This window comes from Montipora capricornis, chromosome 10 (genome assembly GCF_036669925.1).
Source record: "Montipora capricornis isolate CH-2021 chromosome 10, ASM3666992v2, whole genome shotgun sequence".
NCBI lineage: Eukaryota > Metazoa > Cnidaria > Anthozoa > Scleractinia > Acroporidae > Montipora > Montipora capricornis.
Genome location: NC_090892.1, coordinates 69235576 through 69248075, shown reverse-complemented (window position 1 = coordinate 69248075; position 12500 = coordinate 69235576). Strand labels below are relative to the sequence as shown.

The following is a 12500-nucleotide window of genomic DNA, read 5'->3' as shown; positions in this document are numbered from 1 at the left end:
GAGGCAAATTGTCCCTCTGGGGGAGTCCATTTGGATTTGCGAACTAGAAGTGTTTCAAAAATATCTTTATTAGAAGTGTCCGAATCATCCTCTTTGTCGTGAAAAAAGGCTTTTAACTGAACGCGGCGAAGGAATTTTTCAACATCTTGCTTAATAGAAAATTCGTTGGTGCGTTTGGTAATAGGGACAAAATTTATGCCCTTACTGAGAACAGATTTCTCTGAGTCAGTAAGCGGAGGATTTTTCACCAATAGGTAATCACGGTATTATGGCTATGCAATGTAGTGTCGTCGGTAATTTGCGGACCTATTAATTGTTGAAGTTTCAGAGTCTTGGTTTGGTGTAAATTGGCTGGTGTAGAATGGTCAACAAGTCCAGAATTACTGTACATTGTCGGATTTTTTTTTCGCCAGCGAATCGATTGTACTCTCAAAAATTGCTGGACACATTTTTGGAAAATTCGATGCGGCAATGAAGAATTTGTTTGAGTCAAGTGCGATTCGGTTATTGGCACATAGCTCTAATTGTGATCCTCCATAATAATTAAATGTGAAAAAGCAATTTTGACGCACATCGAATTTGGTGAAGATACTGATTTTGAGTGAGAGAATGTAGACGCATTGAACTTTTCAACAATTCGAGCGAACACCAGAAACCTTTAGGAATGACTTTCTGAATTGAGGCAATACGGCCGATTACAGTTGATGATGAATGACAAAACCTATGTTTTGGCGAAAATGACAGTGGCTAAACGACTGCGAAAAGTAAGTTACTGCTATGTTGTGGGAAAAGGAAAGCAGAAGTAACTTCGCGATTGGACGACCTTTCAACGGTGGAATCTATGTTCAGCTTGGCATCGTCGTCTGGTCTCCTGTTTAAATCAAGACCAAAAATCCGTAGGATGATTTTGACTTAGTGGTCGCAGCGAGTGAAATTTTCTAATGAATCTGTTCTTAAATCTAAATGCTCTGTGAACAATTTACTGGTAGATCGTCGTTCAAGTTAATAACAAATTATCGGTTTTATCAACGGTGAAATTTGAATAACCTTTAAATGTTGGCCACCGTACAGAGATTCTAAAATGCAACGTTTCGAGCGTTAAACATTTACGTCAGCAGCGAATCGAGGGATATTGGGTTACGTGTAGTTTTTATAGTAGAGTGGAGCTACGCTATTGGTGGTAACATGGCAACGTGAAACGCGATGTATATATAGTTAAATGAAAAGCGTTCGTTAATACCAGGAGGCATCTAAGCCAGTCGATCGCCATTTTGAATTGCCTAACCACTCAGAAAAAACACATTCTATCTGCGGCCTGTTTCCCTACATCTAGGTACGAGAGAAAGGCGCAGATAGCCATGTGTTTTTTGGAGTGGTTAGGCAGATTGAAATGGCCGAGCGACTGGCTTAGATGCATCCCTTGTCATTCTTCTCCTCAATCATCGCGAAGGTGTTCGCGGAATCGGTACACCTAGTCGTCTCGTAACTGTCTCATCACCGATGTATAATTTATTGCATAACGTACAGGTTATGCAATAAATGACATTTGCGGAGGTACATGTGAAACGATTTACTTAACAGATCGCTATTTAAAGCGATACATTGTAGACTAGTTGACACCGAAAAGACACAGTTGCATCGTTAGCGCTATGCCTTGCATTTGAAATGCACGGGTTGCTCGTTAGTTTTGAGCGCTGCGGACCACTAAGTCTCAGTGCCTAGTTGTCATTGTAAATTCACAGAGTTTTTTGAATGAAGACCCAAGTGGAGGTTGCGAAAAGATTCTACCATCTCGGGCTATCATTTTGGAGTTTGTTTAAAATTACTAAGAATGAGCATTTGACTAGCTTGATTAAATTAGCCACTGGAAAGTTCGCCAAACTTAGGTTTTGTCACTCGTGCAACTGTGACGGCCGTTTTGACAACTGGATAAACATCATTCCTAAAGGTTTTAGCTCGAAACTTTCATGCGTCACATTCTCTCACTCAAATCAGTATCAGACACCAAATTCGATGTGCGCAAAATTCTTTTTTCGGGTAACCATTATGAGGATTCACAATTAGAGCTATGTGCCAAAACGAATCGCACTTGACAAACAAATCACTTCATTGACGCTCCGAACTTTTGCAGAAATCTGTCCAGCAATTTTAGTACAATCGATTCAGCGCGTTAAATCCCAACAACTTAATTTGTAGGTGTTTGACCATTGTACACCAAACCCACACTAAAACGTACAATCTTCATAGGTTCGTTATTAAGTTGAACTACGCTTTTACAGACGCCTTTAATTGTATTAAAATTCCATAATCTACCGAATATTTCAATTGTCCCTCTGGGGGAAAATCTAATGATTTCTTGCTTACTTGAAGTCAGGAATTTGTTGTTCCTCAGGAAGTGCCTACCGAATTCATTGTCTTTGTCGGTGAAAACAAGACGCACCAACGAATGAAGTCTATTAAGCAAGAAAAAATTGAAAAATTCCTTCGCCGAAAAAATTCGTAAAAGCCTTTTTTCACGACAAAGAGGAATGATTCGGCACTTACTAACAAAGATATTTTTGAAACACTTCTAGTTTAGAGTTTCGCAAATATCAAATGGACTCCTCCATGAGGGACAATTTGCCTCTTTATATTTTTTCACCATTGTAATGCCGTCACGACATTCAATAAATTCAATCGCAACACTAAATTTCCAACCTTTCCTCGGAAGATGTAAATACGCTTTAAAAATCTTAGTAAACGCAACGACATAGTTGTCAAATCGGCCGACAAAGGCGGCGCGGTAGTTGTTTGGCGGGTCCGACCTTTACCAAAAAGAAGCTTTGCGGCAACTTCGGATACCTCGTTTTATGCCAAAATCCCTAAAAGATCTCACTTCCAAAAATCAAAAACTTGTCAAAGACACCATTCAAAATCTTATAGTTAATCAAGAATTACCGGACACTGCCACTAATCTCATCATCAACACCCCTAGAACTTCGTGCATTTATTTCTTGCCTAAAATTCACAAACCCAACAACCCAGGTCGCCCTATCGTTTCTGCCTGTAGTTGCCCCACCGAACTCATTTCTAGCTACTTAGACAGGATTATGACGCCTATCGTCAAATCTTTGCCATCATACATTAAAGACAGTACACACGCACTACAAAATTTTCCGCGATTTCAATTTTCTCCGGCCAAGACAAATTATTTTCACCATGGACATTACATCTCTATACACAGTCATTCCTAACAGCGAAGGTCTTCAAGCACTTAAACACTTTTTCGATCAACGCACTGTCAAAGAACCTAGCTCGGAAACGCTCCTCCGCCTTGCCGAACTAGTTTTAACGCTTAACTGTTTTTCATTCGCCGGCAACTATTACAAACAAATTAATGGTGTAGCGATGGGCACAAGAATGGGACCTAGCTATGCCAATCTTTTTGTAGGATATGTTGAACACCAATTTTTTAATCAGTACAACGGCCCCAAACTTGAACTCTACGGCCGCTACATCGACGACTGCATCGGCGCTATTTCATCCAGCAGAGAAGAACTCGATCAATTTATAACCTCCGTCAACTCTTTTCATCCGGCTCTTAAATATACCTGGGAAATTTCGGAAACTTCATTGGCTTTCCTAGATATCAAAGTTTCTATTAGAGGCAACGTGCTATGTACTAGTGTGCACTACAAACCTACTGATTCACACAGTTATTTGTTGTATTCATCGTCACATCCATCTCATGTCAAGAACTCCATTCCTTATTCTCAATTTCTTAGACTTCGACGTCTATGTAGTGATGACTCCGATTTTTCCAGCAAATCAGAGGAGATGTGCCAGTTCTTCGAAAAACGTGGCTATCCTGTCTCTGTGGTCAAAGCGGGCCATCATCGCGCCCAACAATTTGATCGACAGTCGTCACTACAAACGTCACAGAAAGATAAGAATGACAGAATTCCATTCACCCTCACTTTCCATCCTCATAATCACGCAGTCAAAAGCATCATTCTTAGTAATTTTAAATTACTCCAAAATGATCCCGAGACTGGTAGAATCTTTTCGCAACCTCCACTTATTTCATTCAAACGCGACAAAAACGTAGGCAACTTTTTAGTTAGAAGCGCGCTCAAAACCAACGAGCAACCCGGCACTTTCAAATGCGCGCGCTCACGATGCAAAACTTGTCTTTTCATTGTTAACACTAGCAAGATATCGGGACCTAAGCGATCTGTTAAGATCACCGATCGTTTCACATGTACCTCCGCAAATGTCATTTATTGCATAACCTGTACGTTATGCAATAAATTATACATTGGTGAGACAGGTAGACGACTAGGTGACCGATTCCGCGAACACCTTCGCGATGTTGAGAAGAATGACAAGGATGCATCTAAGCCAGTCGCTCGCCATTTTAATCTGCCTAACCACTCCAAAAAACACATGGCTATCTGCGGCCTTTCCCTACATCTAGGTACGACGGAAAGCCGCAAGAATCTGGAACAAAAATTCATCTTTCAAATCGGCACCCTGAATCCTCACGGTATTAACGAACGCTTTTCATTTAACTAATATATTCCTACTTTTCACGTTGCCATGTTACCACCAATAGCGTAGCTCCTACTCTACTATAAAAACTACACGTAACCCATAATCCCTCGATTCGCTCTGACGAAGGGCTAACGCTCGAAACGTCAGCTTTTAGAATCTCTGTACGGTGGTCAATTTACATTATCAACTCCGTTGATAAACCAAATTTTTGTATACTACTTCCCCACCGACGCAGCACCACAGTTTCTTTAGAAACTACCCCTTCATTCAATATCTTTATTGGTTTTTCTTCCTAACTTGATTGGCTGACAAATCAAACCTCATCAGTGATTGGTAGAAAATTTTCGCACACCCAATAGGAACGCACAGAAAAACCAAACCAAAACCAAAACCAAAGTAATTATCTAATTACTTTCGACACTCAATTGAAAACCGCTCTAAAGATTAAAATAAAACCATAACTCTTATGGGAAAAGCCAGGGTTCCGCGATTTTAAGGGAAGGTTGAATTATTTTACGATATGAAAAGACAACTGACAAATGTGCTCACATGACGGTCAGTTTTAAGTAAAATTTAAAATTAACCTGAATTTAAATTTAACTGTAACATTTATGCCATTTCCTATTTAGCCTCTCAAGACAAAACAAGTCTGGTCCGTTTGCGTTGTCACACATTTCTCGTGTGACCACAGGTACCCCAAGCTCGATATATGAGCAGCTCTTTATATGACCTTTGCATTGTTACGTGACTCGAACGATTTGCATATTTATAAGGATTTGTATGGGAAAAATGACGTTATTTTCCCCATACAAATCCTTATAAATATGCAAATCGCTCGAGTCACGTAACAATGCAAAGGTCATATAAAGAGCTGCTCGTATATCGAGCTTGGGGTACCTGTTGTTTGACTTGATTAGTACGTGCTTCAGCGCAAGCGGACTTCCCTTGCGAGAACAACATGGGTACACGCTCACGAAAATCCAAGATGCCCATATCCGACGATTTCCTCACAGGCCCAGCTCTCGAAAATCTGTCGGGCTACCTCGAGGATCCTTTTCCATCTTTTCCTCGTGCAACAGCCAATCAACAAAAGTCCCTAAGCACAAGGTCAAAGAAAAGCACGCAACAAGAGACAACAACCCCAGCAGAACATCAACCTTTGTCGTTAGATAAGCAGATCCAACTGGAGCAACTCAAGCACGGCAATCTACAGTTGCAGTTGGAGATTACCAGGGCGCAGTTAGAGCTGACGAAGCTAAGCCCACACGTTAAACCTTCGCAAACTTCCCGTTCGCTGAAACCAGAAGAGCCGTCACCCCTTGACAATATTCTTGCCTCCACGCCTTTCACATCATCGACCCAAGAAGTATTGGCAGAGGATGGAAGTGTTCCGACTCTCAAGGACTTGCGGACCAAAGAAAAAAAAGGGCGCAAACATCCTTCTCTTTTGCCTAATGATTACCTTTTCTCCGCAAAAGGTAAGATAGACTACGACAAACTCGAGATTTCGGAGTTTGTGGGTGGCTTTCTTGAATTCTTGCAAATTCAATGCAAAGGTCATATAAAGAGCTGCTCGTATATCGAGGTTGGGGTACCTGTTGTTTGACTTGATTAGTACGTGTATGGGGCGCCAAATGTAAAAATATTATTTAAGTACTTTCCCCCTATATTTTGTGTTATTTATAAATAACACATTCAACTACCTTTGCGATTTATAAATCACAAAGTTGATAACCTTGCGATTTATAAATCGCAAAGTTTGTAATCTTGCGATTTATAAATCGCAAGGTTACGAACTTTGCGATTTACAAAGTTCGTAATCTTGCGATTTATAAATCACAAAGTGTGATTTATAAATCGCACATTGCGATTTATAAATCACAAAGTGCGATTTACAAATTGCACTTTTGCGATTTAATAATATAACCGCAAACACATGAAATTCATGCCGCGGGCTCGTGGTCCAATGTTTTGATTTTTTGGTTCAAGACAAAACTTGACAAGACCGCTCTGTACGCTCTCCTCAGCCGTCTCACGAACAATTTCTGATGCATTAAGTGCCCAGGAATCATGACAGAAAAGTGAGGTAAGGATAGGTTTTATTTTCTTCATCAATTTTATTTCGATTTATGGCGAATCGCAAGATTACGAACTTTGTGATTTATAAATCGCAAGGTTACCAACTGTGCGATTTATAAATCACAAAGTTGATAACCTTGCGATTTATAAATCGCAAAGTTTGTAATCTTGCGATTTATAAATCGCAAAGTTCGTAACCTTGCGATTTATAAATCGCAAAGTTGGTAACTTTGCGATTTATAAATCGCGAAGTTCGTAACCTTGTGATTTATAAATCGCAAAGGTAGTTGAATGTGTTATTTATAAATAACACAAAATATAGGGGGGAAGTACTTAAATAATATTTTTACATTTGGCGCCCCATATACGTGCTTCAGCGCAAGCGGATGACACAAAGCTGCGGAATAGATCATTTCACTAGGAATTTAATTTTGCTCAGGTTCCATTCTATTTGAATACCTAAGTTACAAGGTAAGTATTGGACATCGTCTCGTTAGTCAATTCTGACCAGAATGTGAAGGCATCTATTTACGGCTTTAATTACAAAAACGCATGAATGCTGGACCGTGCTCACGATCTCTCTGAGCTCTCAAGGGCACCCAACGTGAATTTTCGGAAAATATATGTTCGGAAGACGATTTGAGAGCTAGAATTTTCGGAACATTTGTTGTAAAATTCCTTGCTTGCCTGCCGGTCCTAGGATTTTCGAACATCTAAAACATGGTATAATTGCCCATTTTTAACGGATTTTTTTACCCTAAAAAGGTCACCTAGAATTTTCGGGAGCCTTTTTTCTGGCTGCAATTTTCGAAAAGGTAAGTTTTGATCCCTATAATTTTAGGATCACAAGACTTTCAGCTAGGGAATCCGAACAAATTTTTAGGGGATAAAAATATGCCTATATCTACCGTTTAAATACTAAAATACGTTTAAAAATGCTATGTTTAAGTGGTTTTAAACTATATTCTCGTCGGGTGCCCCTGAACTCTGGCATCATGGTGTGATTTCAAGTAAAATTAATCAACTGTAATTTGCCAACTGCGATTATTTCCTTGTTGATCTTCAGAAATTCTTGCTAACCGCATTGAAGCAAGCTGAGTTCACTCCTCTTCGTTCCTTTACTATGAGTAAGTACTTATTGGCTTTTAATTGAAGAAACGTTTTAAGAAAAAAACTGCTCAAATTCTACTTTTCCCAATACTAAATAACCAATTGTAATTGTTTTGCTCAGAGTCATGTACTTTTTACAATAATGCTTAAGTTTGTAATCTTGCGATTTATAAATCGCAAAGTTCGTAACCTTGCGATTTATAAATCGCAAAGTTGGTAACTTTGCGATTTATAAATCGCGAAGTTCGTAACCTTGTGATTTATAAATCGCAAAGGTAGTTGAATGTGTTATTTGTAAATAACACAAAATATAGGGGGGAAGTACTTAAATAATATTTTTACATTTGGCGCCCCATATACGTGCTTCAGCGCAAGCGGATGACACAAAGCTGCGGAATAGATCATTTCACTAGGAATTTAATTTTGCTCAGGTTCCATTCTATTTGAATACCTAAGTTACAAGGTAAGTATTGGACATCGTCTCGTTAGTCAATTCTGACCAGAATGTGAAGGCATCTATTTACGCCTTTAATTACAAAAACGCATGAATGCTGGACCGTGCTCACGATCTCTCTGAGCTCTCAAGGGCACCCAACGTGAATTTTCGGAAAATATATGTTCGGAAGACGATTTGAGAGCTAGAATTTTCGGAACATTTGTTGTAAAATTCCTTGCTTGCCTGCCGGTCCTAGGATTTTCGAACATCTAAAACATGGTATAATTGCCCATTTTTAACGGATTTTTTTACCCTAAAAAGGTCACCTAGAATTTTCGGGAGCCTTTTTTCTGGCTGCAATTTTCGAAAAGGTAAGTTTTGATCCCTATAATTTTAGGATAACTAGACTTTCAGCTAGGGAATCCGAACAAATTTTTAGGGGATAAAAATATGCCTATATCTACCGTTTAAATACTAAAATACGTTTAAAAATGCTATGTTTAAGTGGTTTTAAACTATATTCTCGTTGGGTGCCCCTGAACTCTGGCATCATGGTGTGATTTCAAGTAAAATTAATCAACTGTAATTTGCCAACTGCGATTATTTCCTTGTTGATCTTCAGAAATTCTTGCTAACCGCATTGAAGCAAGCTGAGTTCACTCCTCTTCGTTCCTTTACTATGAGTAAGTACTTATTGGCTTTTAATTGAAGAAACGTTTTAAGAAAAAAACTGCTCAAATTCTACTTTTCCCAATACTAAATAACCAATTGTAATTGTTATGCTCAGAGTCATGTACTTTTTACAATAATGCTTCATCTTGTGTCTGCGTTTGTATCCTGTGAGTACGTCACAGTAAATGTTTTTCCACCATCTGTATTTCATTTCAATCGAGGACAGGCTGTGTTAAATTTAGCTTATCTAGTCTTCCGTGAATGAGTCTGACTGGCAAACATTAATAAGCTTGTAAGATAACTGGGCACGCAACCTTGAAAACGCTTGTTTATGATAAAACACTTGGCTAGCTAGTTTAGCATTCTCAAAGAAAGGAATCCATTTAAGTTTGTTAAATAACTGAACAGTGGGCGCAAAACTATCAACACCGAGGATGATTCTTGCTGCTCTCTTGTGTAGCCTTAAAACACGATCTAGACAATGTCTTTCACAGCTTTACCAGATAATAACACTTACGTAATCCATCACTGGTCTAATAATAGCATTATAAAAGAGAACTCTATGCTTTATTTCCAGGCAATGTCTAATCATTTTTAAAATTCCAATGCGCTGGGATAGTTTCTTACATAACTATGTACTAAGTGTATGTCATCACATGGGTCCGAGTGCAATTATGAATTAATTTCACGCTTTCGAAAAATTGTCCGAGTCGCCAATTCTTATACGGATTCCCGGTTCCCCGTTCCTACCTTTAGTTACATCACCTCTAACCTGAGTATCAGGCCTTTCCTAGAAGGAATAGGAAGGGAAAGCCTGACACAGAGTCTTTCAATGAAACCTTCCGCCCCCATCACAGCAAGTACGCGTCTCCGAAAAACTAGCCAATCAAAATCACTTCCAGTATGCACTTGACAAATGTATCAACTGCCATATGTGAAAGCGCGCTCGGCTGGAATTGTGTAAATAAACTTTTTACCGATAAATGCGCAAGATTCGCGTAGTTGGTCTTGAAAGTCTACTCACAGTTGTGCTGCTATGGTGCCGCTGTTCTTTGAGATTACATACAAAGAGCTTTCTTTTCGATTTTTTTAAACGGAAAGCCAGTCATAGTTATTGGTCTTGATCACCAGCGCCTTCTGTGTAAAGAACTGTTAATCGTTTCAAGTTTTTTACCGAGTTTAATACAACAAATATTTACGGCTGTTTCTGTTGGAGAAATATCGGAGGAAGTGTCAACTGCTTCCCTACTAGCCTGCTTGCAGGCGGTAGATGTTGTGTCGCCACGAAACACTATCAGACGCCATATTGGAAGAGCGTAGGATAGGTCAGGGACCCGAGACAAAACGACGCGTTGTCGACCCAGACCTAGCCGCGCGAATCCAAGATGGCGACCTCATTGCGAATTCCGGTTTTTTCGACCATCCAACCGCCTGCGTGCAGGCTACTTCCCTACAATCTGCTGAGGGAGATAAGCATCGAATTCTAGAACGTTATCGTCGATCTCCGACTGGAATTACTCCGACGGCGTCAAAAGGACAGCTACAGTTCTGCTTCAAAAATGTCAAGGACCAAAGCCCCGACCCTCAAGGAAAAGGTCTCTATTTGGAGAAAACCCTGTCGTCGACGGAATATTCGGCTTTCCCATGAAGAAATAAGCCATTTCTGAACATTGCAACGGAAGTTTTTTTGACACCAATTGTGAAGGAAAGTCTGGGAAAATACCATCAAAACAAACAAGTACTAGTACAGTGTACTGACGTTATCGGCGCTTTTAAATAAATATAATTTTTAAACTTGTGGCTCCCTAGATCAAACTGACGTTTACAGAATTAACACTTTTCTAACGGTAGGATGCTGCAAAAGCGAGGTAATGGATTTCATCCAAACATGATTCGAGCACAGCCTCAATCTTGACAAAGAAATTACTGTGTGGAAAGGTCAGATGGAAAAACAAAATGTAAACAAGTGAGACTTGTGAGTGAAATGATCGCATCCCAAAACGGGTCCTCTGAAGAAAGTGACTCGATGAACTTGAGTTCCGTTGACTTCTCCCTCAAAACTGTGGAAAAATGTAAGCATTTCGATACAGAAACCTACGAATTACATGTATGCACTGAGCCGCTTAATTCCTTCTACCTGTGATATAACAGATCTCTTCAATGCTTTGAAGTTGTTGGAAAAGGAGAAGCGGTCTTTGTACAGGTTAAAAGATTGAAAAAACAACAATATTAAAACGTTTCGTGAATTTTATGAGTGGTGTATTTTCCTGAGTAAAACACTCCTGTCTGTGTAATAAATGAGGCTCTTTCCATTCCCAGTTGGCGGAATTCAGAGGACATCCTTTCATTCGACAAAAATGCTTTTAAGACAGAGTTCCTGTTCTTGTTCAATCCTTGGAAAGAACTCAAGCGCCCCTTCTGAGCGCATTTTTGAATTTCGCCGATAAAATAGCCGCTGTTCTTCGCTGTTCATGATTCTTCATTTCCGGTTTGTGTGACGTAAGAATCTTCTGTGTGTTATCCAATCAGAGAAACATCCATATTCTGGATGTTCGACACAGGCCAATGAACAGATTTGTGTCAGGCCTTCCTTTCCTTCTCTCCCTGACCCCCTACCCCTCAGGAACGGCTGATACTCAGGTTACATCACTTCTTGCACGAGGGCACATTTCGATGAAATGTTCACACATAAAGGGAAAAACTATTGAGGGAAGCCTGTTCAATGTCACGGCAAATGACAATCAACGTAACATGCTTTCATTCAGTTAAAGTTCAATTCAATGAATCGTTGCTGTCAACAGAAATAGCACTTAAGATGTGGACAAAAAGCGGTCAGAATCTGGAAGACGATTCTCTTGTAACTTCGCTTACTCTGGTCTAGATAAGCAACTGTTAAGCAATCAGGATCAAGTAATCATGCCTTCTTGATTGCGAAAAGTGCCCTCGTGATTAAGAAAAACTGCCCTCAGCTAAGGAGCATTCAGTAATTTTGCCCGTATGTGATAATGTGGAACTTCGAACCCACAAACATTCCTATAAGCAAGTTCGGGAGTAATACGATAAAAGAACAAAATTCAGTTTATTTCTTAAATACGTTTTGCCTCAAAAAATAAACATATGTTGCTCGTACTTTGCTTGCGTAAAAAAAGGCCTATTTAAAGAGAAAAACTAAAACAAAAAAAACAAAACAAAAAATGCAAGGTGACACACCATAACATCAACTCGGTGTGGTCAAAACATCACGCAAGCGCGGAACATTTCACCCGGTCAATTGGCAACCATGGAAAGCTGTTATTTTTGTGACACACCGATCTCTTTTGGTGATCCCCCTTCCCACACGCTTGTCGTGGAAAGACGACTGTGACGTTCCCAACCCAGCTTACCACATTTGTTGTATGTGGACCTGCCACTTAAAGGGGTGCCTAAACACTCTGCTGGGTGTGATGGCTATGCCATGCTTATAGACATGGATAGTCTGGACGACATTCCTTAGTGTTATCCCAGGGCGAAATTCTACCAGTTTGTTTTTGCTGTTTCGGTCGTTTTGTAGCCCTCGCAGTAGTATGACAGGTAATGTTCTTGATCACCAGCGTACCTGGGCGGACCGTTGCGAAGCTGAGCAGAACGTGGAGATTGCTGATATCCCGTGTTATGTCCAAATAACACAGCA

At 39.8% G+C, this 12500-nt stretch overlaps 2 protein-coding genes across 11 annotated transcripts in view; one reads left to right on the top strand and one right to left on the bottom strand.

The window, feature by feature from the left end:
- Window positions 1–12500, bottom strand: part of LOC138018527 (uncharacterized) — a 93905-nt gene that overhangs the window by 36978 nt on the left and 44427 nt on the right. The gene's annotated exons all lie outside the window — the stretch shown is intronic.
- Window positions 5461–12500, top strand: part of LOC138018525 (ankyrin-3-like) — a 44137-nt gene continuing 37097 nt past the window's right edge. Inside the window, exons 1-3 of one of the 10 annotated variants that reach the window (XM_068865174.1) lie at window positions 5492–6011; window positions 7679–7739; window positions 8781–8841. In XM_068865174.1, the coding sequence (XP_068721275.1) occupies window positions 8838–8841 (4 nt within the window). In that variant the 5' untranslated portion in view covers window positions 5492–6011; window positions 7679–7739; window positions 8781–8837. Of the gene's footprint in view, window positions 6012–6506; window positions 6620–7053; window positions 7084–7140; window positions 7428–7678; window positions 7740–8062; window positions 8186–8248; window positions 8530–8780; window positions 8842–12500 lie in introns of those variants that run through there. The other 9 variants (XM_068865176.1, XM_068865175.1, XM_068865177.1 and 6 more) reach the window with 9 other exon arrangements.